The sequence below is a fragment of the Cygnus olor genome, chromosome 18, assembly GCF_009769625.2.
Source record: "Cygnus olor isolate bCygOlo1 chromosome 18, bCygOlo1.pri.v2, whole genome shotgun sequence".
Taxonomy (NCBI): domain Eukaryota; kingdom Metazoa; phylum Chordata; class Aves; order Anseriformes; family Anatidae; genus Cygnus; species Cygnus olor.
In genome coordinates, this window is record NC_049186.1 from 8770787 (window position 1) to 8797682 (window position 26896).

Sequence of the window (26896 nt, forward strand, 5' to 3'; positions counted from 1 at the left end):
TAGGGAGGAAGCAGAAATAAATTTTAGGTAGTAACTCCCAAAGACAAAAAATTATAGCTATACAACATTTAGAAGCCTTTTTCACACATAGTGCAATTATTTGTTACTTTTATCACTTGGCACAGGGTATCACTGACCTCAAGATCAACCTTCAATCATTTAGTGTGCTGTTGCTATCTAGTCTATGCTTTCAGAAGACTGGCAGTAGCAATACCCAAAGCAACAAAAGTATCAGCAGGAATTTCCCTGGCATTAAGAGAGAAGAAAGTAAATGTGAGGTCCTCAGAAATGTACAGTGCATCGACACTGCCGCTGCCAGTAAGTAAAGATATATTCAGCAATAATGAATGAGTGGGCTGTAGAGAAATTAAGTAGGAAACAGGAGATCAAGAAACTGGAATACTAAGCAAAAATGATTATGGTAAACAGGAGAAAATGTATAACAATATTTTACAAACACTTTAATAATCTTTTTTTTTTTTGAGGGACAAAAAGTATAATGCATGTGAAAAGCTGGCCAAGAGGAATTACAAAAATGCATGAAAATTAATGTAGAAAGAAATTACAGAGAAGACTGCATCAATGTCTGGTAAATGTGGAAGGAAAGAAGGAAGAACCATAAAAAAAATCATCGGAGAAGATCTTCCCAAAACAAACCTGAAAGGTACAGCAGACAAAAAAAAAAAGAGGCTATGAAAAAATATACATTTTGGGTATCAGAAAATAAAGAAACTATAAAAAATGTACATGTATTTATCCAAATGTGTGTGTGAGGATACATGCATATACTTTCTTAACAAGCAATAACTAGACTAACAACAATCAGATCTGAGTCCCCCCTCTGCTGATAACCTGAGGCACATTTACAGCGTGACTGAGGCTGACGTAACATTTTCCTGATGATAATGATAAAACATTTACGATGTCCACTTCCTTAACACTGGGAACAAAAAAGATGCACCCAGCTGGCACAGGGCCAGCAGCACGGACGCATCGGGTGTCCAAACCCCAGGCTGTGTGGTGAACCTGAACCACTGCTGGTTCGTGACCCTCGCACGGTGACTTCCGAAGAACCTCGCGCACGGGGACCGCGGGGCAGAGGCGGGAAGCGCCGCCCGTCAGGAGGGCTTCGCCTCGGGCGGGCTTCGCCTCGGGCGGCCCCCACCGCCCCCTTCCCCTCAGGCACCGGAGAGCCCCCCGTCCGGCGCCGTGCCCCCGGTTTTACCACAGGACCGGAGCCGATTTTAGCGGGGGCTGAGCGGGCTCCTTCAGCGCCCGGGTGCAGGGGGCGGCGGAGCGGGCGACTCGCCTCAGGGAGCGCGGCACCGGCTGGCGGGGGGCGGGGGGGGGGGGGGAGGCGCTCCCCGAGGCGCCTCGCGGCTCGGAGGGGCTCGGAAGGGTTCGGAAAGGTTCGGAGGGGCTCGGAGAGGTTCGGCAGAGTTCGGAGGGGCTCGGAGGGGCGGGCCCCGGGCGCGAGGCGGAGGCGGCCCCGCTCTACCCAGCATGCCCCGCGCCGGGAGGGCGAGCGGCCCTTTCCCGCGAATTCAGTTCAAAGGAGGGGGAGGGGAGAAGCGCCAAGCGGCGGAGCGCACCGACCAACCAAACTCTTCCAGAACCATCCGTGCGTCATGCGGGGGCGGGCCCGGCGCCGGCCAATGGGGCGGTGCGGCGCCACGTTCGGAGCCAATGGGAGGAGGGCGGGGGCGGGCGCGTTGCGGGCCGTCGGGTTCGGCTGGTCGCGGCGCTGAGGAGGAGCGGAGCGGCGGCGGCGACTTGGAGGAGTTGGGGCTCGGCGCTTCCCCTCCCCCCGCCTCGCCCCCCGCCCCCGGCCGCCCCCCCCTCCCCGGGGCCCGCTCGCTCCCCGTCCCCCCGGGGCGCTCCCGGGGGCCAGGCCCATGGCTCCTCAGAAGCACGGCGGAGGCGCGGGGCCCAGCTCGGGCTCCGCCGGCGGCGCCGCCGGAGGAGGAGGCGGAGGAGGCGGAGGAGGAGGAGGAGGAGGAGGAGGAGGCGGCGGAGGCAGCGGGGGCTTCGTGGGCTCCGCCGCGGCGGCGGCTCCGGCCGGGAAATCCGGGGGTGCGGCGGGCGGCGGCGGCGGCGGCGGAGGAAGCGGTTACTCGGGCGGCTCCTCGGCCTCCTCGGCGGCGGCAGCGGCGGCGGCGGCGCTGCCCCCCGTGAAGAAGCCGAAGATGGAGCAGATCCAGGCCGACCACGAGCTCTTTCTGCAGGCCTTCGAGAGTGAGGAGCGGCGGGGACCGGAGGGGGGGGGGGCGACGGGGCCGCCGCGGAAAGGGCGGGAGGAGGAGGCGGGGGGGAAGGGGGAGGCTGTGGGGAGCGGGGGGAGGCCGGGGGGCGGCGGGGCCTCAGCCCCCGGCTGCCCGCCTCGGTCCCGGCCCCCGGCGGGCTGCGGGGCTCTCGGGGAGGCCGGTTGCCTGCCCGCGGGGCGCTGGGAGAAGGGAGCTGCCCCCCCCCCACACACACACACTTCGGGACGGGGGGCAGGGGGCGAGCCGGAGCTCCCCGTCCGGGGGTTTTCTTTGTCTGGTCCCCACCGGCCCCCGGTTGGGGCTGCGGAATGGAAAGGGAGCTCGGCGAGCCGCGCGTCGCCCTGTGGCAGCTCGGGAGAGCTGAGAGCGGAGAGCCCCCGGGTGCGCGGCGGAGTCACTCGCGGAGCGCTGATGCACGAGCACGGCTTAGCTGTGGACTCACTCTGAGGGATGTCCTTGCCAGGGCTCGGAGGAAAATCGGTAGTGCCCTACGGAGTGCACGGGGTGGTCCTGGGACTGCTGCTGTCACTGCTCGTGCCTCCCCGCTACAGGCGATGACAGTGCTTGATAAAGAATTGGAGCTTTTGGTGTCGCCTCAAATCCCTCGTAATGTCGGGTCCTTTGAACCTGAGCCTTGTTAACGAAGCTACGGGATCGATAATAGCATACTGCAAACAGGGCAAGTTGCAAACGGGAGTTTTAAGATGTTTGCTCAGTGTTCAGTATCAGAGGTTGGGGTGAAAATTTCCCTTCCCATGCCCCGGGCTGTCAGAAAAGGGGAGCGAAAGAAGGGGGCAGGTAGGGATCGGGAATATGTTACAGCTCGAACGTGTCACAGTGTGCTAACTATGGTGTGAATATTGTGGAAAACCTGCAGTAAGTAAATATTGGGTTAAGAAACCCTAACACCCATAGTATTGAATCGTATTCTTCACGAATATTTTTGTCCCTTCTCGAGGTCATACGCCAGAGAAAGACTTATTTTCGGCTTTTGCTGAGCGGTATGGACTTCTGAAACATATGTCTGTTTGCAGGTCAAGAAGTGTCACAGAATTTTTCTGCTTGGGGAAGTTAAAGTTGAAACAGCAGCGCACTGTCTGTAAATTACATATTATGTCATGTAACTTGATGTTTTCGTACCTTTCTAAACTATATCACAGATTTTTGAGACTAAAAAATTGAGTTCTTTCTTTAAAAGTCATGACTACGTATTTTCACTTTCTGTTAAAGTGCACGTTTCTTAATTTCTTATCTGTGTTCTTCAAGTCACATTAGTACCAATTCATTAGGATGGCAGTTCTTTATTTGCATTAAGCAGAATTTTACTGGTATTCATGAGCCTTCTGAAAGTAAATACTGGGATTGTTTTAAGACTTCTTTCTCTTTAATAACTACGCACCTTTCTAATAATAAATTATTTTGGGTTTTACATTCATAGTCTTATTTCTACACTTGAATCACATCTTTAAAAATGGGTGAAGAATATGTAACGCTGTCCTTTTTCACCTCTAATTACAAGATTCCATAAACCAGAATAAGGTTTTCAGCTATTTAAAACAAATCCCTTGCCATAATACACAAATGAAACATTATATTTCTTAAGAAATATATAGCTGTTTAGTTTCTTCATGTGGAAAGCTGAGGCAGCGCTAGTAGCCTTAGCGTGGGAATCTAGGCATTCTCCCTGTCTCTTGCTCTCCGTTTGTTCTGTCAAGTCATTTCCACGTTTCTTGCTGGTATTACCTAATCAAGGTGGCTGAAAAGTGGTATTTTTCAGTTTAGATTGTATTTTTGTTTTAAGAAATAACCTGATCCAGACAAAAACTTTTTTTGTCCTGATTTATGTTAATTGGTTAAAACTTAACTGAAGGTCCCCTTTTCTGCATGTATCGCTCTTTTGAACTTTGGTTATTACACCTATTTTGAGTGATGCTGCCCTTTCATGTCAGTATCGAGCAGAGCTCTATTATCTTCCATCAGTTTGCACTTTGAAACAGTAGTTGCTGTAGCAGAATCAACATTTTTCTGGTCCTAATTGTATAAAAGATTTTGGAAATGAATTTTCTAGCTTAAATGATCTGTACTGTGTCGTAGTCAACTGTCACTGCCTATTTTTGTTTTGGTACCTTGTGCGAGTGACCTTGGTACTTTCCAGAAAGATGAAACAATCGAATCCCAAATTGTCTGACTCTGTAAATTCAGTGTACTATTTTGGTATTGTACCGGACATGTTCATTAATTTGGTGAAGAAAACTTACCTGTTCAACAATAAATTTTAATATGTTGAGGTATTTTTTCTGCCTTTCTCTAATGCAAAGCCTGTAAGAAACATATTTTGTGAAAAACGAGCATAGTTGTCGGGGTTGTCACTACCAGTGTACGCTACCTTAAACAAGAAGTTGCTTTGTGTTGTACAACAGATGGAATAACCTTTGACTTGTTAACTCGGGCTTATTTAGACATCACGATGCTTCACTTAAACTGACTTTTGTGACAGTTGTTTAAAACAACCGACCAACGTGTTAAGCTTGATATTACTGCATCACTTAAGGCTGTTCTAGAAGTTCAAAGCATGTTGGATAACACGTGTTTCTTTCTCTTAGAACCAACCCAGATATACAGGTTTCTACGTACCCGGAATCTCATAGCGGTGAGTAATTGGTCTTTTATCACTCCTTTACTTTGGATTTGTAGGAAGCTTAATTAAAGCATGTTAACCTTTTTCATATTTTTTTCCTGCAGCCAATATTTTTGCACAGAACTCTCACTTACATGTCCCACAGAAACTCCCGAACAAATATCAGAAGGTAAAATAATTTTTTGAAAATTATCTTCTGCTACTTAATTAACATTTTGGGATTAAATAAATAAATAGTGGAGGGTGATGTCGTCTTTTCAGATAGTGTGTAAAACATTGCTGTTTCTTTTTCAAGAACTTAAAGGCATACGTTACTTTACAGTTGATTTCTGAGACCTAGGAACTTTTCTGGAATGTTAAGTGTGTGTGACTTTACGCTTGTGACTTTTTTTGGTGTTGGGAGTATTCAAATATGGAAAACTGTCTGCAGAATCCTAACCTAATTCTCCATATTTGTTTTGTGTTTTGGGGAAGAGCTTCTTAAAAACAAACAAACAAAACTTTATAACTTCTGGGCTTATGAAATCCGTGGTGCTTGATCATAAGTATAAAAAACATGCTAGTTTAACCACTTATTTAGAAAAAAAAAAAAACAACAAACAAACAACAAACACTTCTATTTTGGTTTTGTTAATTAGTCTTAGAAAGAACCAGTACTATTTTCTGTAATTGTATTAGCTGAAAAATGATTGAGTTTGGTTTATAACATTTTACGAAAAAAAATCCAGCAGAGGCTTTAAAAAGGTTGCTTTGAGCTGGATGTATCTGAGAAATGGGCTTCACTTTTGACATTGGAAAATAGTTGTTTTTATCATATGAGGTGCTACAGCTGCATGTCAGTTGCTTTTAAAATACATAAACATTGCATCTCGGAATGTGCGTGTCGTAGTTGTACATTATTTATTACTAGAACTGTAAAGTCCTTTAAGTTTTATCCCCCTCACTGAAACTCATTTTTTTTATACTTTGGATTTCTTGTAGCATGAACACTGAAAATGTTTTAACACTTCCGGTCTTACTGCTTGTGAACAGTTACTATGGGACTAAAATAGTTAATCATGAATGCTTAGGAATAGCAACAATCTGATTTTTGCAAACAATTCTAATTTAAACTGTATTTGTATCTTAAGAAGGTAACTTTTGAATGATCTATCAAGAGAATTTGCAAATTTTAATTAAAACAGGATATATTTAGCATTCTCAGATCTCTTAGATATTGTTTAATGCTTTTGCTATCTTCTTAAAATTAATAGCATACAACTTCAAGTACTTTAGGATGTATACTTCTTGAGTTCATCCTGTCCTTTGATCAGATTTTTTTTTTAACTTGAAGTTGCTGCTTGATTTTTTTCTTACAGAAGTTACCAAAGGGAATTGTTTGCTTATTTTAAAATAGGCTAGAGCCAAATTTTAAGAAATAACGTTCAGGTGCTTTCATTGTTTGTTTGCTTTACACCAGAATTGTGCAACAGGAAATTGTTCTTGCTTACTACTGATTGTAATTTATAGTTGATTGAAATGCATACGTTCTTTTACCTGAATCTTATTCTGTTTCTTTGAATGTCTGCTGTAGTTGCTGGGAAACAAGAAGTGGTACTTTGCATGTACATTGTGTTGTCCACTGTTCCAAATTCCGGTTCAAATTCAGCTGCACAAGTAATGCCTCGTTTCTCTTTGAAATCTACTGATTTTTATTGCTGCCCATAATACTCTGTTTTAGAACTGTGATTTCGGTTGGTTAGTGTTTTCATCCATAACAGACAAATTAATAGCGATTTCACTCACTAGTTTTCTGAAAATACTGGCTTATTGAAATCAGTCTGCTAATTAGGTCTTGGAAGAAGTAGTCAAACACTTGAGTATGTTTTCTTTTTTGAAACACAGTAATGCTGCAACAGAAGTAAGTCAGCACAGTTGAGGAGGGAAAAAAAACAAAACAGTTGCTACGGAGTGCGTTCTCCTCTGGGTGCCCCCTGCCTGTCAGTGCTGTGGTCTCTCTCTGCCGAGTTAAAACAACAGAAGTTGTAGCTTAAAGGTAGTTCAAACTGTTCGGCTGTAGTTAGGGCATTGACTGAGGGACTTGAACTAAACCTCCCCAGGAGGTTGTTTGCAGACATGCTGGCAAATGCTTCCAAACATGCACAAGGCCTTAGCTGCCGTTCCTCATTCAACAGAAATAGTTAATGTATAGGATCCTGACATGTTGCTCAACAGGAGGCTTTAACAGAGGAAAAAGTATCCAGACTAGAGCGGAAGATCTTATTGAGGCTTGTATTTGGAAAGCTTTACATACCTACCTTTGGTATAGCTAAAATTCTGGTAGAGTTCTCTCTGCAAAGAATTATCTTTTAGAGCTGTGTAATTTTTAGTCTGCTTATGTTGACCTTTACAAAATATGGAGAAGTATTTATTTTCCCTCTAAGATGTAGTAATTTTGCCGCTCTTAAATTCCCGATCATTGTTTTGATGGCCATTTTGATAAACAATATCATATGTAAACTACACAAATTATCCCCAAGATGTATACAATTTAACTATTACAGTAGTAATTATGGCTCCACATCTTTTATCGCTAGCCCTACAGCAGTCTGAGAAAAATGTCAGACAAACTTATCACTTGGAGGTAGGGGAGTAAAATTGCATTTTTACCAAGAAATGATCCATTGATGTTGGTTTACATGTTTAAGACTGAGAAAGTGTTGATAATGACCAGGATGCTTAAAGTATAGGGAATAAGTTAATGAGCAGGTGTCAACTTGTGCCCTAAATCTTCATTGTGTTTTGTTTCATTAAAGGCAACAGTTGCTTGAGACTTTTGCTTTGGTAAAATGATACTTTATGGAAAATTGAAATGGATTTTCAGCATGTGGGTCTGTCTTTAGGTGTCAGTATCTTACTGGATCAAATGATGTAGTTGGAAAGAAGATACTGTATTAATAAAAGTTGCTTCCCTTAGAGTATTGGGATAAAGGATTTTTTTTTATTTATTGGCAGAGTAATGGCATGCTACTATGATGTGACTTCTAATACTTTGTTAATTATTACTGTGCTGCTCTGGAATAAGAGTGGGTGGAGAAAGGAATGTGCAAGATGCACATACTTGTAGCCCAAGTAAATGCTGTCCTAAAAATCCTGGGTGTTAAGGACTATTATAAACTCGGTTTTGTCCCTTGTGCATGAATAAGGAGCACAGTAACATAAAAACAGTTCTCTGGCTTAAAGGAATGTCAGTACTTCCTTGTGTTCATAAAAGTTCACTAAATCAAATTTGTTACCTTTGAAGTTTTTGTTGTTGTTGTTGCTATTTTTTATTTTTTCTGAAAGATTTTGAGGACATTTTTTTTCTCCTTTTGACTAACCTGAGTTTGACATTTGGAAAAGCTGTGTAATCGTTATTTGTGAGTATTAACGAACCAGAAAGTTTAAATGCAAGCTGTGTTAGACAGCGATATACCTTAGGAAAGGTTGTGAAGCTCCCCCTTTCTTGAAACGTTAGTTGGTTTCTGGCTCCTGTTCTGGCCACGACTTAACTTTGCTCTAGAGCTGTTTTGAGGAAAGTCTTTACTCTGAAGAAAGCCCTCTAAAATCGGTGTGCCTGCTTGCTGTTCTGCAGACTGCTGGCTGATTTTGAGCTCGTGCAGTGTGTGCATGGACGTTTTTCCCTTAGAATCTGAAACTTTCAACTCTTCTGTTCTTAATGCATCTAAAACTGAGCATTGCAAGATTCATATTAATAATCCCACACTTCAGTGTGGTTGAGTCACTTCTTGAATCTGTCATCTGCCCGAACCTGAGGCAGAGTAGAGCTTTGAATCAATGATTGTTTACTACACAGAATTATTTTTCTTATCTGACTGCAAACATGTACTTGTGTTTCTTGTCCAGTGTTACTATTTAGCCACATGTAACTAAATCATTCAGAGGTACTAAATGCTGAATGTAGACAGTATGTGACATCAGTTTGTTCAGTCAGAATGTAAACAGTGCCTCCTGCTTCGCCATAGAGGTCACCCCCCGACATTTTAATAAAAAATCATGTATTTGACAACAGATTATTTTCTTATACCTTAGAGAAATGAGATAAAAAGATGCAAAGAATGATACCCTCACTGGTTTTGCACCATTACTCATCTGTGCAATTTTGTTTGCCTTTAAGTCCAAACGTTAGTTTTCCTTTAAAGAAAGATTGGAAGACTAGTCCAGAAAGTGTTGAATAACTTCTGTTCATGAGTGAACTTCATTTAGCAATAATATTAAATGATATATATATATAGTAAAAGCGGCTGAACACAGGAGCATGAACAAACTGATTCTCAGAGAAAATATTTATAAAGTAGTTATTCTGACATTGTTGTCATGTTTGTTTTCTCCGTTTCTTATGAATGATTTCTAGGAATATTTTAAAAATTCATTGTTCTTTCTATTGTGTCCATCTAATGCAAATTTGTGGAGAAAAAATGTCTTTGATCATTAGGCTTTCAACTGTTTTTTCAGATAATGTTTTTATTTGATCAAGATTAAAGTAGTGATGACTGGAGAATTAACTTGAATGTTTCTAGGTGTCGTGAGTGTTGCTAAAGCAGGAAGATTTTCTTTGAGCTAAGTTGAAATGCCGTTAGACATGTTCATAGGCTGTAATATCCTGTTAAATGGCACTTCTTATGAGCAGTAAGATCTCTTCTGGAAGGTCTCTAATTATTTTCATTATTTTGATACTGCTTGAAAAGCAGCTGTATTGCAGATACTTCTATATATATATATATATATATATAGGGGGGCTTTGTGAATGGAAGGCTAAAATTGCATAGATAGGTAGTTTTAGTACAAAATCAAGTTAAAGTTTTGACTGATGTTTTTTGTTACATATTATGGGAACAGTGGCTACATTAAACTATTCTTCTTTTTCTTTACAGGAAAACGTTCAAAGTAGATGACATGTTATCAAAAGTAGAGAAAATGAAGGGAGAACAAGAATCTCACAGGTACTGTTCTGCATATATATGTTTGTGTGTATGTAGGAATGCTAAATCAAAAGGCTTTTGGATTGACAAAATGAAGGTGATAGATTAGTAATAGATAGATAATATATATATATATATTATATATAATAATAGAGTAATTGTTAGAAGCAAGGTATTCTGGTGAGAACTTGGAGAAAAAGCAAAAGTCTTGGAGTAAAGCAATGTTGGGATAAACTTTTCCAGTATTTATAGTGCCCTTTCTTAAAAGTGCGTAGAAGCCTGAAAGAGGTATTTGTCTTAACCTTCTTTTTGATATTGTTTATTTTATCAGTAACTAATCTGTACGTGCTGAAATTAAAAATAATAATAATAATAAAGTAATGGTATTTTCCCGTAGCTGCCTTTGTTCATAGCTGGGGGGGAACACTTACAGAAACTGTTATCATTATTTAAAAGATCTTATCCTTGTCCTTTTCAAGCCATATCAGGGAAACTAGTTATAAAATGTTTTTATTAAAGGCAGTAGGACTCGCAGTTTTCCTTTGTGATTTTCTAGTGAGAAATATTGCTTAGTCAGAGATTTATCTTGTGATCTGACCACACGCATTTCTGAGCCTTAGCATGATTCTAGCTGAGTAACAGTGTTCCGTCTTTAAGAAATAGTTGGATAATTTCAAGTGTTAATTCAATACGGAATTGTCAGATTGAGGGGGGGGAAGTGCTTAATGAATTATAATTGTAGAATGGTAATTGCGCTTACCTATTGGTTTTGTCATCTTAATTATATAACACTTATTTAAATGTTGGATAAAGCTCACACTTTGTCAGGTCTTACTACGATACTTAAGAAAAAAATATTTGACATTTGAACTTGCTGAGTTTGCCGTGTTGTATTTGGTAAATGTCCAAGTTCAGCGGAGGCAGTAAACTTGGGAATGATGCATTTCAGTTCATTTTTATCCTAGCCAATGGCAAAAACAAATTGCAAATCTGCATAGTCTGTTCCTTGACACATTTCATAGTGCTGAAATAAAAGTTTGAAAAGCTTATTCGCAGAAGTAATATAGTATACAATATGTTCACATTTGAATGTGATAGATAATGATGTTTTTTCTTTCTTTTTAAAATTTTATTCTTTATGTATGATTCAGTTAAGCACCTAAGCTTTTTGTGAAGATATATATGATGGGAATAAACCAATCCATTGTAAAGACTTCCAGAATTATTTTCTTCTAATCTACACAATTCAGCCTGAGATCCATTTTAATCCTGCAGGATGGCTTTGTGTTCTTTTTAGGTAGAAAGATTGTAGATGATTTGCCAAAACTCTTCTTTTTAATGTACTTAATGGATAATGAGAAACAAAGCATTCTGGAAATTGTAAGACAAAAACAAATGTTGAAAGACTAACCTAAATTGCTGGAATGTGTGAAGACCCATTCAGGGTTTTTTGTGGTGTGTTTTTTATCTTAACCAGTTATTCTTTTTCCATAGTGTTTGCAAATAATTAGTCTGCCTCAGAGGCAACCATGCTAGACAGAATTTAGTCTGAAACAAATTTATAAATTCTGTGTTTCGAGAGATTTTATAGATTTTGCTCATATTATCTTTCTTAATTATCTTTTGCTTCATATATTATGGTTGCTTAATAGGCAAATAGTCTCCCTTAAAGGATCAAGTTGAAACAGAATATAAATTTGTGTGTGTTGGTTTTGTGCTTTCATAACTATAAAAAATATATTTTAATCTGGAACTGGTCTGGAGGAATAACATGGCTGAATGATGCAAATTGGTGTAGACAGAATTCTTCAAATGCTCGTGGACACTTGTCACCTCAGTGCTTTCAGGAATGTGCTTAAAATAGGTTTTGAATGTCAGGTATCTTTCTGAGAAGTTGATGGAGATGCTTATCTGGTGTTCCAGTGTGACAGACAGTATTTTGTAAATTCTATGCACCTTAAAAATACTGAGTGTTTTTGAAATCCATTTAATTCTGGTTTTGTGAATACTTGCTTTGAATTGAAATGTATTCTCTAATTAACAAATTGCTGATTATAGGCCCATTTATTTCAGAATAGTTTAGCCTACAAGCTGCAGTGCCATGAAACCAAATAGATGCAACTATTACTTTGTTTGCATGTGTTATACCTTTTAGCTTCCCTGTTGTGAAGAATCTGCTTACCGAACTTGAAATACTTGTACAAAAATTTTGATACCAAATACTTCAGGGTGAAGTTCTAGACAATTTCTACCAAAACTCATTCTGTTGTTGACAAAGGTTTAGGAAATGTCTGCATGCCTGTGGTGGCAAGATCTCACCTCTACATACAGCACCCTTCTACAGCAGTGTTTAGACCCCTACCTTTTCCCCCACCCTCCCCAGTCATGGAATATAGAGAGAGAATTAGTCTGTAGAGAGAAGACTGGTCTACAGCTGTGCCTTAGTGCATGCTGTTCCCAGATAGTTTGAAAGCAGGTGGAAGGATGGACTCTGTGGTTAGGCCTGTCCTGAACATCAGTGAATAGAGTGGCTGCTATGAGGAGAAAATATTTCTTTGTTCTAACATATCCTTTCTTTTTTTTCCTGTTTAGCTTGTCTGCTCATTTGCAACTTACGTTTACTGGTTTCTTCCATAAAAATGGTACGTTTGCAAAATTCATTCATTATACCATTAATTTGTGTAACACCTTTGAAATTAGTATAGATCTGTGAGAGGAATATGTGAACAGTTTGTTACAATCTCTGCTGCTTGGATGCAGATTTTAATTTTGTTATTCTCTGTCCCGTTACTTACAGTACTTTTAATTGTTCTTTCAATATGTGTTAGTGTAACTGTAAAGTTAAGCAGCTAAGCCTTCCAGGGTTTTAGTCAAAACAGTGATTTTGATGAATACTTCATCTTCATCCATTCAAACTTGAAGTTTAAAGTAGACCTTGAGGAAAGAGTTCCTGAAGAAAGTGACTTTATGGATGTATACCTTTGAAGTATTTGAAGTATCTTTTACAAACAAAAGAAAAAAAACAACAAAAATTCAAATAGTTAGCAGCTTCAGAGGTTTTGAATTTAATGTAGAAGTATGTGAACAAATTGTATCAGATAGAGCCCAGAAATGTGGAAAAGGCAATGCCAGGGATTATAAGAGAGCAACTGAAAACATTCCTTGGTGACTTGCAATCATTTTATTGTGTCTTTTATGCACGTAAGGCATTACCTCTCAAAATTGGAATATTGGACTTCCCAGACCAGAATGAATGGTTCTGTTCCTTTAACAAATGCAGAAGTTACATGTTTTATGCTGTGTAGGCATGGGTAAATTCACTGTCTTTTTACTTTCACGAAAAAAATACCTGTTTATCCATTAAAATTAAGCAGTGTTTCTATTTCTTCAGTTAAAAATATTCTGTATGACATCTTAATCCTTGGATGTAAAACCTACTTCAATTCCTGTAACAGGTTCTACGCTTCAGTCTGGAATCTGTCATGTTCCATCAAACTATTTTGTGCTTAACTGGATCTGTTCAAGTCAGATGTTTGGAGGTTAAAGTTGCAAACGTCTAGATTTCAGAATCACTGTTTTTAGTAAACTGTAATGTCATTCTGAGAAAGTTCAAGTATCTTGGCTTGTAATGTTCTGCTTCTGGAATTTCAGAATACTGCTGGTCTCAGTGGATACTATTCATCTTGTTTCTGTTCTTATGAATTTCATTTTATATGTTGTCTTCAGATCTTTAGCTGAGAAAACCACACAAAATGAGGACTTCTGGGGCAGCAAGCAATAAGAATAAATACATCTTAAATTCAAATGCTGTTCTGGAAGGAACAGATTTTGAAGTTGTGTTAGTAAATTCCTCACACGTGCAATTTAAATAACCTGGTAGATAGGATAGTTGTCTCATAGTTTCTGCTGACTGGCCTTGCCTTTCTTACTGTATAGTAGAGGTGGGCTATTAGAGAATTTTGAAGATGTTTGATTTTTCTGTTTTCAAATTTATAGATCGTCTGTACTGTTAGCTCTAAAAACCTCTGTTTACTTTAAGAGCGAGAGTGTGATGTCTCTTTGTACCATGTAAACAAATGTCACAACATAAACAATGTATACTTTGGTAATTATTAAATATAGAAAATATTTAAATTAATGAAGCTGGCACAGCATACTTATTTGTCTGGATAGAAAAATATTTTGGAAACTCTTGAAAGAAGAGTATGTGATGGCTTTTTTGTTTACTTTCTGAGCTTTATTTCCTAAGAAAAGATTTCTGATATATCTTGTATCTAAAATTGAAAAAATGATTTTCTTTAAACTGCTAGTATCTACAGAGGACTTACTGAAACTCTCAACTGAAGCGCGTTAAGCTTCTTCAAAGTAGCATCAGGAGGAAAGCAAGTGAAGATGCGTGGGTTGAGTTCTCTTTGCTATGCTAAAGCTTTGCCCTTTATACCTAGTGAGCATAAAGAAGTTTTTCGTTGTCAGATCCTTCGTGACAGGGCTAAGTTTAAGCCATTGTGCTGTTTAACTTCAAAATGCGTGTAAGCCCATAATGGTATTTGTAAGACTTCAAAAAGCAGAAATAGCTTCATTTGTTTTTTCAGAATTTCTTCCACAAATTCTATTTAAGCATACATATAATATTTCAATCTTTTTTTTCCATATGAGGGCATGTTTCCAGAATAACATCCATTCACGTGACTAAAATTTCTCTTACTAGACAGTGAAATTTATTTTAAAAGGCAGTTCTTAATTGGCATTCGCGATGTAGGTGGTAGCCATCATGAAGATTCCAGGTTCTAGGAAACTTAGTGTGAAGAGGCTGTGATGCCAAGTCTTATAAGAGTTTTTTTCAGGTTATTTCAAGAGTCATTTAACAGCTATTTGGCATAGGCTTAACTTCGCATAATTCTTATTTTTTTTTCTTTAGCATCTGGAGCTTAAGTTTTGGTAAGAACCAAATTCTAGGTTTATAAGCAGTAAAGTTAAAAATTATAGGAACTAATTTCACCCATCTGTAACTACTGACTTTTCTTAAATCTACCGATATTCTTTTCCTCTGCTATAGAAATGTTTTGGCTGGTTCATGTCATGCTGTGTCTCTGGGCTGTTTTATGAACCTACACAACAGCTTCACTTTCAGTTTTTACCCATAACATGTGCTCTACTCACATGTATAGCGTATGCTGTTCGTTGGCAAGTGGGTTGTCTTCACAATCCATCTTTGTAACTCTAGTTCTAGAATTCAGGTTTGGGGGCGAGGGGGTCTTTTTTTCTCTCTTTTGCTGGTTGTTCTGTTTTTGTGAAAAATAAGGTAGAATTATTTTAAGGAAGAAAAGAAACCAAGAGTAAATAATGCGAAAGGTGTAGCAAGCTTACTGTTAAATGTTAAAGGTCAATTATGCTAATGTTTTTAATCTACTACTAGTAATTAAATAGGATATGTTCTCAAGTGGGAATTTGCCATATATTTGGGGAGAATTAAAACTTAGAATTGACTGGAGGTCTTTTTGCCTGAAAGTAGCTATGGCTAAAAAGTAATTACAGATGAATTTACACCATTGAACAGATTTTTACTTTTTCAGAACTTAAAATATTTTTCTGTTTAGATAAGCCATCACAAAACTCAGAGAATGAACAAAATTCTGTAACCCTGGAAGTACTGCTTGTGAAAGTTTGCCACAAGAAACGAAAGGTAAAAGTGATTTGACAAACCATTAATATGTATTAAAGCAAAATGTGTACCTGATTCTGGAACATCTATTTAACATTACTATACAAGAAGCTAATGGTGAAATGTTTGTGTTGAGTTTAATTTAGTGTTTATGACCTAATCATTAGAAATTGTTTTCTGTTGACTGAAAAGGATTCTTCAGAAGCACATGTACATTTTTTTTTCCTCTGCTCCCTGAGAAATAACTGGAAGCTCTTACAAAGGGATACCACTTTATTTTATTTGAATTTAGCTTGCTTGCAAATCATATTCACTCATTCTGTATTTCGGCCACCTCTATTTTCACTTAATTTTTTGTTTCACATAATTAAACTGTTAATTCTGTTGGCTTAAGCAAATCAGGCAATCGCAATATCATAAAATAGTCTGGGCTTTTTAGGGTTCATAGATAAAAAGGAAGAAGTTGTAATTGTTTTGAAGTCCTCAGTCATCTGTCAAATCTTTCCTTCCTTTTTCTGAACCCATGTTTTTATGCTTATCATCTCAGTTACTGCAGATTTTAGCTACTATGAATCATAAACAATTCTCATCTTTTTTTTTCCCCAAAGCATCTTTGAATTTACCTGCTGCTTTAGATATGTTAGTTTCACACTAGTTGCAAGTTATCCTCACAGCTACGGGAGCAGCAATGCACACTATAATTTTTAATCAAAAAGGGAAAAATTTGCAGTGATAACTCTCTATTTTCCCTAAGAATATTAAACTGTTATGGCATGGTATTAAGAGTTACTGTTTTTTCTAGCTAATTTTGTTCCTTGCTATTGTATAGATAAGTATGGTAAAAGGAGGAGGTGCCAATGATTATTTGAAGTATGTTTTATTGTGAATTTCATACTTAGGCCATCTTGCCTTGTTTTTTCAATATTACACAGTGTTCCGTGATCTATCTGAGAGATACTGAATATAGTAAATCCCAGGTAAGTGGTTCTTTATCTCCCAGATAGCGCATAAGTGCACTTTGTAATATTGGAAGAAGATAGGAAGCCCTTGGAATATATATATGTAACCAAAACATTTAATTTCTTTAGGTAAACTGAATTAAATTAGCATTAATGGCTGTTCTACAGTTTTTTCTGAATACTTCATGTCAGTGTTAATTTAATCACTTAGAGAAAGATGGCTGCTGTCAGAAGTGGTTATAAAATGCCAGGTTTATTTACACTTTCAAATAGCTGTTTTTACATTTAGAACCTGGACTTGTTGTTCTGTTTTTATTTACATCTGTTATAAGGCTTATTTTCAAAAAGAGGACGGGACAAGTACAATCCATAAATTATATAAATTTTCACACTTAATATCTTTACTTTGTATTCTAAAAACCTAAACCTTAGCTCTCTTGTTTTCCTGCAGGATGTCAGTTGTCCAATAAGACAGGTTCCTACAGGTAAAAAGCAGGTGCCTTTAAACCCAGACCTCAGCCAAATAAAACCAGGCAACTTCCCGTCGCTTGCAGTTTCCAGTAATGAGTTTGAACCAAGCAACAGCCATATGGTGAAGTCTTACTCATTGTTATTCAGAGTAACTCGCCCAGGAAGAAGAGAGTTTAATGGACTGATCAATGGCGAGACTAATGAAAACATTGGTAACTTCAAACTTTAAATAGGCTTTTATGAGGTTTATCTTGCAGGCATGTATACAGTTGTCCTGATCTGCTGTGTAGGTCCTACTTGGAGAAGGCAGTAATAGATGAGTGACTGAGTTGGCTTTACTAGTTTTCACCCTTTCAAGAGATAGCTGAAATATAGTTTGTAGCTAGAAACTGTTTCTATTTTTGTCAAAATTTAACACCGCTTTTGTTAATATGTGATGGCGTTAGGCAACGCTGTGATGGGGGGGGGGGGGGGGGCGACGGTGAATAATGAAACTGGTCTCTGGGACTGGTTCCGTCAATGCTGGTCACTACTGACTCACCTGGAGGTGTGGTCATGGTCTCTCATCAAAACTAAATGACTAGCCAATAAATACCTTTTTAAAAATTGCTATTAAGGTATTTTTTAAATCTTATTAAGGTGTCATATGTTATATCACAAATGTTGTAGCCTTGAAAACTAATAGAGAATGAAAACTTCTTTTCTTACTATTTTACAATTGAGGAAGGAGGAAGGCCAAATTCTAAGTTGTTTATGCTGACAGTAATATGACTGGACTATAAATAAACACGAATGTATCTAAAATATGATTGTCGTTATGTTAAGTGCTCTTTCTATTGGCATTGAGCTGTTCATATGACACATCTGACATAATCAGCAGCCAATAATATTTTAAAATGGCATAGAAGCTGTTTGATCATTTAAATTTGTGCCTATATAATAATTGAATGCAACGTTTGATATTTACAGATGTCAATGAGGAGCTTCCAGCTAGACGAAAAAGAAACTCTTCAAATCGTGAAGATGGAGAAAAGACATTTGTAGCACAAATGACTGTATTTGATAAAAACAGGTAATATTATCCAAAATGAGTATTTCTTCTGCTAATTGTTGGCATTTTTTTTAAATACTAAACCTAAACCTGTTTTTTAATTTCATTCTTGGATGTCTTTTGATGCATTTTTAGTTAGTAGGTACAATAAGAGTCCAGGCTTATTGTCTTTTTTTAAAAAAAAAAAAAGAATTCTACAGGTTTTGTAGTGCACATTTTATACTGAGAACTACTCAGTGACAATTGTAAATTATTCCCTTTTATGAACTTGAATGTTGTCACATTAATATGCATCAGTTAGTATCAATATACCTGCCTAGCCTTGTGCTGATGTAGTCATATATCTTCTGCTTGTACCTAATGAAGTTCTCTGTTATTACAGTGAAATCATAGTAATGGCAAGTTGCTCTCGGGAATGACGTGCTGGTTATGAAGTTGTTACTATACTCTAAATAGAGTAAATGACAAAGGTGTTATAGCAGCTTTTGCAAGATGCTGTCAAGAAATAAAACAAAAGGTGTCTGGTTTAGTTCTGCTGGGATACTTCTGCTGTAACATATTTTACATGTGAAGGAAAAAAGCTGTAGTTCACCTTTTCCAGTATCTCTCACTGTATAGAATAGAATACTGAGGGATCAGGAAACAGAAACAATCTTTTTCTCCTGTCTGTGCTTTTTTTTGTTAGGGATGATGTATTCCTAAGATTTACATTTAGTGGCCAAATAAATTTGCCTGAAGGTCTGTGTTTAATTTCAGGGAAAGCTAGTTTCTGTAATATATATTCTACATTTTAATAGGCAAACAATAAAAATGAGCTTCTTTACCCATAATACATACCTTGTGTTGACAGGCGCTTGCAACTACTGGATGGCGAATATGAAGTGGCCATGCAGGAAATGGAAGAGTGTCCCATTAGTAAGAAAAGAGCAACATGGGAAACAATACTTGATGGGAAGGTAAGGATTGTTTTGGTAGCTAAAAGACTTGTCTTCACTTAAAAGATTCTGGATTAAGGTGAAATGCAATTCAAAGTGCAGTAGCTGTTTCCCTGAAAATGGATTAGATTAAACAGACAATAGTACTTCTGGAAGGATGGAAACAAGTTAAATTTAGCTCTTTGTTTAGGAAAGCTTTGGCTACACTGGATCATTACACAAGCAGATGTTAGTAACTGCAGTAGCCTTTCAGTAAAGAAGGCCTGAATATAACAAAAAGTTCTTAGGAGATTGAAGAATTTCATCTTAAATGTAGGGTGTCCCATCTCCTTCAGTTTTTTTAGTATATCTAAATGTATATGTTTGTGTTGAGAACACAAGAAATTCGTTTGATAAAAATGGCATTTGTCCCCATTCTGTGAATTTTCTTTTATGATTGTTTTGTACATGGTAAGACGCTAATTCTGGTGGGTTTTTGCCCTTTTTTTTGCCCACCAGAGGTTGCCTCCATTTGAAACATTTTCTCAGGGACCTACACTTCAGTTTACTCTTCGCTGGACAGGAGACACAAATGATAAGTCTACAGCTCCTATAGCTAAGCCTCTTGCAACACGAAATTCTGAAAGCCTCCCTCAAGAAAACAAGCCCAATTCTGTTAAACCTACTCAGACTATAGGTAAGCAAACTTTGGTTTTGATGCTGAGTAGTCATCTGCTTAGCAATTCTGTACTTCAGGGTTCCTGACACACTAGTGGAACTGCTTCAGATAAACATGAAAAAGCAAAGATGAATGGGGTTTGTGTATCCCATATGTTGTAATATTTTTAAGGTAAATTTAAAATCTAAAAATAGTTGGACCTTTAAAGTCATGACAATATTTAAGTGATTGTATACCATGGTCATAAATCCTTGTGTAAAATAAATCAGCGGGAAATCTATGACTGACTTCTATGATTTTCTGCTTTGCTATGCTCTTTTGGACTGCTTGCTGTTCTACGAATATTTGGATTCATAGCATCTAGAAGTTCACTTATCTTTTGTAATGAAAAGAGTTTAAAATTTGTTGGACATTAAGAGAGAAATTTAGCTCTTGGAGAACATAGCTGTTATTGTGAAATGTGACAGAAGCTATCTAAAGTATTGCACTTGTATTTTGCATTTGTGGATAAAGATAACTCAGGTTGCTTCAGAAAGCTTATGACCTGGCATTTTTGAAACATTTAGAAACTTCATTCTATTTTTGCAGCAATGAGAGGCATGTCTTGTGAAGCTTTGGAGTATAAAAATTATATTTATCCTAGATTTCCATGTAAAATTTTAAGCACTATTAGAAAAAAAAATAAAATTTTGTTTAATATTTTTATAGGTATATGTTAGAAAAAGTTATGTATTTCTTTATGGAAAGTCTTCCAGGCATGTTTCCCTTTATATAAGTTCAGCTGATCAGTATTGGTGCTGGTTTATACCTTACTCAGTGTTTATACAGTTGGCCCCTTAGTAATTTTCAAAGAATGTGCAATAGCGCACTTTTTTTAAGCTCACGCATAATTTAAAAACGTTAACAGAAATAAACTTGCTGTAAAATGTTTGGTGGCAGATTGTGGTATTAAAATGTTTAGATACACAAAAAAAGCGCAGTATTTTTGTCCTCACAGTTGTTTACGTCTTGCAAAATACTGGGATTGTTGCTGTGTTGGGGATATTGATACCACAGACCATTTAACTGAATACTTGACGATGTACCTGTACAGTGGGTAGCATGTTTTTTTGGATGATAATTATGTCAAACATTTAAGACCTCACCACTATATTAAGCTTAATTCTGAATTAGTAATTAGTTTTGTGCGCTTGCGTAATTACTTTTCTTGATGTTTCTAAAATCATGTTTCTTCCTTGCTGTCCCAGAACTTAGCTTAAAAAGCTACTTTTAAAATACTTTGACACCAGATAGGAAAGACACCTTTGAGTGACAATTGTTTCCTTTTTAATAGCAGTTTCCCATCTTGGGGTCGTATTTAATCTGAAATTCCCCTTTGATTTCTAGGTAGCAGTGAGGGCTAGCCTAGGTACGTCTTTTATGTCTCCTTACTGCAGAAATAATTATGTGGACTGTAGTGGCTCTGTTTCCAGGCTTAATCTCTGGGCTTGTAGCCAGGCACTGTTTGTGAAGAGCTGCTCGGAGTTTTGGGGTTCATACGAGGTTGTGCATTAGAGAATTTGGTAAAATAGTATTTCAGTCTGGCTTTGTATTGAATGTATGTATACCTGGGAGTTTTGGGAGCTGTAGCACAATAGCAAGGGAAAAAATGCTAACAAAAAATTGCATTTCCAAATGTGCTTTTTGTGTCTTGCAGTATATGTTGAGGAAACAATGGGTCAACAATAGCTCATCTCTGGTGAGGCTTATTACCAGTGGCAGTTACTCAGGCTGCTTTTAGAGACTTTCTGTGTAGTAATACACAAGTTACAGAAAGAAAAATTTCACCCCACCTGTGCAGAAGCCACTGGCTAGAATGATTCCCACCATCTTCAGCCAACCTACAGACACCTTTGTCTTTGTAAAAAGTGCAGGCATATTTAAAGTAAGGCTGATTCCTGTCTTCTGAATTTAATATTTTACCTGAGCTAGAGATGGCAGACCCTTTGATTTCTTCTTAAGTCAAGGTGGATGACTGGCACAGCATGCAAATGTGAAATAATTTCTAGTAGAAGAAAGGCAACAGAAGGAGGGAAGTACTTGAACTTTCACTGTCAAAGTTGTTCTGCTTTCTTTTTGCTTCCTCATACCATGTCTCCTTGTATTTTAGAGCTTCTGGGAGGCCTACGTTGTAATTTGTTAGGCAGGTTTTATGCTCAGACTTGCAAAAGAAATGACTGTACATTGGCTAACTCTAGAAGGTTTGTACTAGTTTACCACACAGTACATAGGAGCAATAGGTACATGGCAATGCTGCACTGCTAATGTACGGATAGAATCTATAGTTTTTTTGGAACTGGAAAAGCTGTGTATTCCAGTAAATTCGTAAAGTTACAGAAAGTGCCACCTTTCAGAATAGCACAGCAGCCTCTTAATGCAGGAATATATCATAGTACTAAGAAAGCAGTGAAAATAGTAAGAAACTTCTATCAGGTAGAGGTTCTGATAGTAGAAGAGTAAATCCTGTGCATCTTTTCCAAGGGTATAAATATGTACTAAGTGCATTTTCTGAAAGGCCCCCTTAGGTCAGTAGAGCAGAGACTTGTTTTGCCCTTTCTTAAACCACTCAGAAGCAACCAGGTGTCATTATTTGGTCCCTCCTGAGGGTAGATTTGTTAATGTGCTTAGGTATGAGTGTGTGTTTTTTGCTAATCAAATGGAATCAAATAACCTTGACATTAAAATGTATTGAAGAAGCTCTGAAGCAAGTGAACAGTGCCATTACACATGTAGATGACTTCAGTAGGTATTTGAGGATAAGAGTCGAGGGTTAAAGTTTTATAACACTTTAAATAAATATTTTGTGTTACTTTCATTCCAAACTACTTTGTCTCCTGAAATTGAATTTAAACCATCTGTTTGCAATGCATCTGTCTGAAAGCCGCATTTCTTTTTTATTAAAAAAATAAGAGCCATACTTGCTTTTAGCTATAGCTAAAGAATTGTTTGCTTAAAGGGAGAAAAGAAAATAAAATGTTGCTTTTTACTTGACCATTTTTAAGTTCTCTTAAGGGTAATTCAAAACTGAAAATAAATTTGATGTTCAAAAGTGGTATTTCTGCATAGATGTTTGTGAAGGAAGCTGAGCATCAAGACTTCCTTTTTGCTGATACAACATACTTGTATCAAAGTTCACTAGAGTAGCTCATTCCCTTCAGAAGCAGGATACATGTCACAGAACTCCCACACTTGAATAAGAAACAATGTCATCTTTACTTCTTCACTCTAAACTGAAATGCTTGTCTATACCTGTGTTTTTTCCAGCTGTGAAAGAATCTTTGCCAACAGACCTTCAAACAAGAAAAGAGAGAGATGTTTTAAATGAGCCTCGACAAAAGTTGCGAATATTTTACCAGGTATTGAAAATATCTGGGTTGATGGTGGGGAAGAATGTATTGCAAGTAATTATAATGTTCACATCTGAGCTGGCGAAAGTTTTGGTTTTGGCTGGGTAACTGTCTCATTTGCTACTTTTGTGGATATCTTAAGGCGTCTCCAGTTCATGTAGGAAGAGCCATTCCACATGTTTCTTCTTACAGGAAGTATTGTAGGAAATTAATCTTCCTGGGGCCATGTCCAACGTAGTCCAGAATACAAAGGACATCTCTTGTTAGACATCTGGAGGGGGAGAGGTGGTCTTCATAGGGGGCATGGGGAATTCTTGAAATACCATTGTTTCAGTAAAGTGAGCTCATTTAGCACTCCCAAGAACTTACTATTACAATAGAGATTTCCTGAAATTATGTCCAACCTTGTTTGGGGGGTTGGAAGGCTAACGAGTAAAATTCGTTTGATGCTAACACTTTCCTTTTCTTTGCACCAGTTCCTTTATAACAACAACACAAGACAGCAGACTGAAGCCCGAGATGACTTGCATTGCCCATGGTGCACGCTGAACTGTCGGAAACTGTATAGTTTACTCAAACACCTTAAACTTTGTCACAGCAGATTTATCTTTAATTACGTTGTAAGTGTGTGTTTTTGTAGTTTAGTGGTGTGAGACGCTGTGCAGTCTGTCACAGATTATACGCTGACTGCAGTGACTTTATTACTAGCTGGTTAAGTTTTAGGACTATCTACAAGTTAACTGCAGCTTCCTTTGAATGTTGACATGTTACATGAGGCACAAATTCGTGGGTTGTATTCTGACTACACGTGCTGCTTTTGCATCAATGTATTTTTTGTGATGTAGAAAGCAATGTAATCTACAGTTGGTTAGAAGTCTCTTGAGGTTTTAAGAAGGCAGTAAACATTTAAAGCTAATATTTATATTTAGTTATGCTGATAAGGATCTATTCCTACCAGTATGACCTTAAATAAAAAATCTGTCATGCTTATTTGAAGATAATGTAGTTTCCTATACCCACTATCCTCCTCAGAAGATTATTCCAAAACTTTACTTCTTAGCTAGTTAGAAGCGTTCTAATTTCTAGAGTGCTTGTTAGCAGAATTTTGCCAATATTGTCCTTAATTTAAGAATTGGTTGTATTGAGTGTTTTCATACAGGACAGTAAGATCATAGAGCAAGGAAGTTTTAGTAAAACTTTTGTTCATAGCAGTTAATTATTTGGGTGGTGTAAAAGGAATCTAGAGCTCTGTCAGCTTGTTGATGGGATGATATTTGAAGTATTTGAAATTGAAAAGGTTACTTGTTTAAACCTCTGGGTATATTGCTAAATATATTTGCGATTATCTGTTTCAGTATCATCCAAAGGGTGCTAGGATAGATGTGTCTATCAATGAGTGTTATGATGGCTCCTATGCAGGGAATCCCCAGGATATCCATCGTCAACCTGGTTTCGCCTTCAGTCGTAACGGACCGGTCAAAAGAACTCCTATCACACACATACTTGTATGCAGGTAGGGAGGCTGAAAAGAAGGTCTGTCCATACTTGTGTAGGATAGCATATGCACCAAATTTGTGAAACCTAGGGACTTGTAAATCTATAGCTGTGCATAAGCAGTGCTACATGTTACCAGCATTAAAGTACAGCTGTTTCTAACTGAATAAAAGGTTTTTGAGGAATGATACCTTCACTCGTGATTTTACATCCTTTAAGTTGAGGCATCTGTCATAATGAGAACTTGTTTTTGTTAACCGCTTCATCCTAAAACTTCCCTCACCCAAAAGTTTTGAGTGTATCTTTTTCTTAGGGAGGGGTTGTGAGTTGGATTTGTTTTTTTGTTTGTTTGTTTTATGGGATATATTTCATTGCTGGTGATTTTTTCCCAAACACTTCTGCAAACTGGAGCCTAAAATAATAATTTGTATTAATCAATTACCATACCTAGCATTTGTATATTTGATTTAGTAGTTGAAAGCAGTTACTTTTTTCCTTCTGCTAGGCCAAAGCGTACGAAAGCAAGTATGTCAGAATTCCTTGAATCTGAAGATGGAGAAGTAGAACAGCAGCGAACATACAGCAGTGGGCACAATCGGTTATATTTCCACAGTGACACATGTTTACCTCTCCGTCCACAAGAAATGGAAGTAGACAGTGAGGATGAAAAGGACCCTGAATGGCTACGGGAGAAAACCATTACTGTAATTATCCCATTTATACAAAACTATTTTCAATGGATTGTGGTTTTTAAATGATGGGCTGAGTTGTTTGGGGAACAAATAGGGTACATGTTGTGAAAATGATCTATTTACTTTGAGAGTAAGTAGAAAATGGTGTGATGCTCTGCTACTAATGATGTAAATTAATGGATTCAAAGTTTATATTTTCAAGTATGTCTTCGGTTGCAATGCTGGCTCAGTCCACATGGGTCCTAACAAGTTTTCTTCGTTGTTTGTGGCTGTTTCTCCTTGAAAGAGGAGATGCTGGTGATACAGGAGTACAGTGCTGTATATATAATATGAAAATAATTTATCACAGATCTCTATTTGATCTGACTGCAGTTCCAGAACTTCTTAACAGTAGTTACTTCTGTGATGTATACGTGACACAAGTTGATTGTAGGTGTGTTTTCACTGCTTGTCAGTGGACATACAGTTCTCTCATGTCGTGTTTTCTTTTTTTTTGGTCCTTTCTCTACTCCTTTATCTTTCCAGCAAATTGAAGAATTCTCTGATGTTAACGAAGGAGAGAAAGAAGTGATGAAATTATGGAATCTTCATGTTATGAAGCACGGGTATGTTACTATAGACTTTTTTTGACACAAATTATATAGATTTGGTTGACTGTTCTGCATTACAGTTCACTAAGCAGTTAAAATTCATTGCTTAGAAAGGGATTGTTAAAGGATGATTTGGTAATAAGCTTTCTGTTAAGCTTTAAAAAAAGAGTTCTTGGGCCTACTAGTTCTTTGGCTTTGAAAATAAAAAAAATGCAGATGTTGAGATTATATAATAGTCTGTGCAGTTACCCTGCAACAGTGTTTATCAGTGTATCTTTATGCTTTTGAAAATGTTCTACTTGGATAATGATGGATTTCTAATTTGGCAGGTTTATTGCTGACAATCAAATGAATCATGCCTGTATGCTGTTTGTTGAAAATTATGGACAAAAAATAATTAAGAAGAACTTGTGTCGAAACTTTATGCTACATCTGGTCAGCATGCATGACTTTAACCTCATCAGCATAATGTCAATAGACAAAGCTGTTGCCAGGCTCCGAGAGATGCAGCAGAAGTTAGAGAAAGGAGAATCAGCCTCCCCAACAGATGAGGAATCTTCTGAGGAACAGAGTGGGACAACAAATGGATATAGTGAAAATAATATGAGAGAGAGAATTTCAGAAATGGATAGCATCTCAGGTGTCACAAAACAGAGCAAGAAACAAAAGCTCTGAAGTCAAAAGTCAAATTGCATTCAACGGACAAGCATTGAAGTGACATTCTAGGGTGCATGAGCTCTATAAAAAATTACACACACAAAATACAGAGATTCCAAACAGGCACTGCTGGATGGAAATAAATGATTTCAACAAGGATATTGTTTTAACAGGGTTTCTATTCAGTTAATTATGCAAGTACTACATGTATATCGGTTTTGGTGATGTAATGACAATATAAGAGTTTGAGCATGAAGAGCAATATGAAAATCTTTTTGTAATTTTAGTAATTAGTGTCTTAAGAACTTTATGGAATTTACATAATTTAAGTATATGTAAAACAGTTTTTATATTAAGATTTTTGCATCTGTATCTGGCTGTTTTTCCTACCATGAAGTTGTGAAACATTGGGGAAAGGGGTTTGGGATACAGTTTCTGCTTTTCTTTTTTAGAAGTTCTCCAGTTAGCTTTTTGTGAA

General features: G+C 37.9%; 1 protein-coding gene across 2 annotated transcripts; it reads left to right on the plus strand.

Annotated features, from left to right (window-relative positions):
* The first annotated feature begins 1578 nt into the window (after positions 1-1578).
* On the plus strand, positions 1579-26518 carry SUZ12 (SUZ12 polycomb repressive complex 2 subunit). Of its 2 annotated transcripts, XM_040530829.1 has the most exons (17): positions 1579-2235; positions 4868-4914; positions 5007-5071; positions 9816-9884; positions 12456-12505; positions 15461-15546; positions 16458-16502; positions 16936-17167; positions 17925-18027; positions 18857-18962; positions 19440-19617; positions 22903-22994; positions 23462-23605; positions 24341-24498; positions 24985-25183; positions 25697-25776; positions 26091-26518. In XM_040530829.1, the coding sequence occupies exons 1-17, from the start codon at positions 1896-1898 to the stop codon at positions 26434-26436; spliced, it is 2340 nt and encodes a 779-aa protein (XP_040386763.1). In that variant the 5' UTR covers positions 1579-1895; the 3' UTR covers positions 26437-26518. The 2 variants fall into 2 exon arrangements, with proteins under 2 accessions (XP_040386763.1, XP_040386764.1); XM_040530830.1 differs by lacking the exon at positions 16458-16502 and having other exon boundaries at positions 1581-2235.
* The last annotated feature ends 378 nt before the right edge of the window (positions 26519-26896 follow it).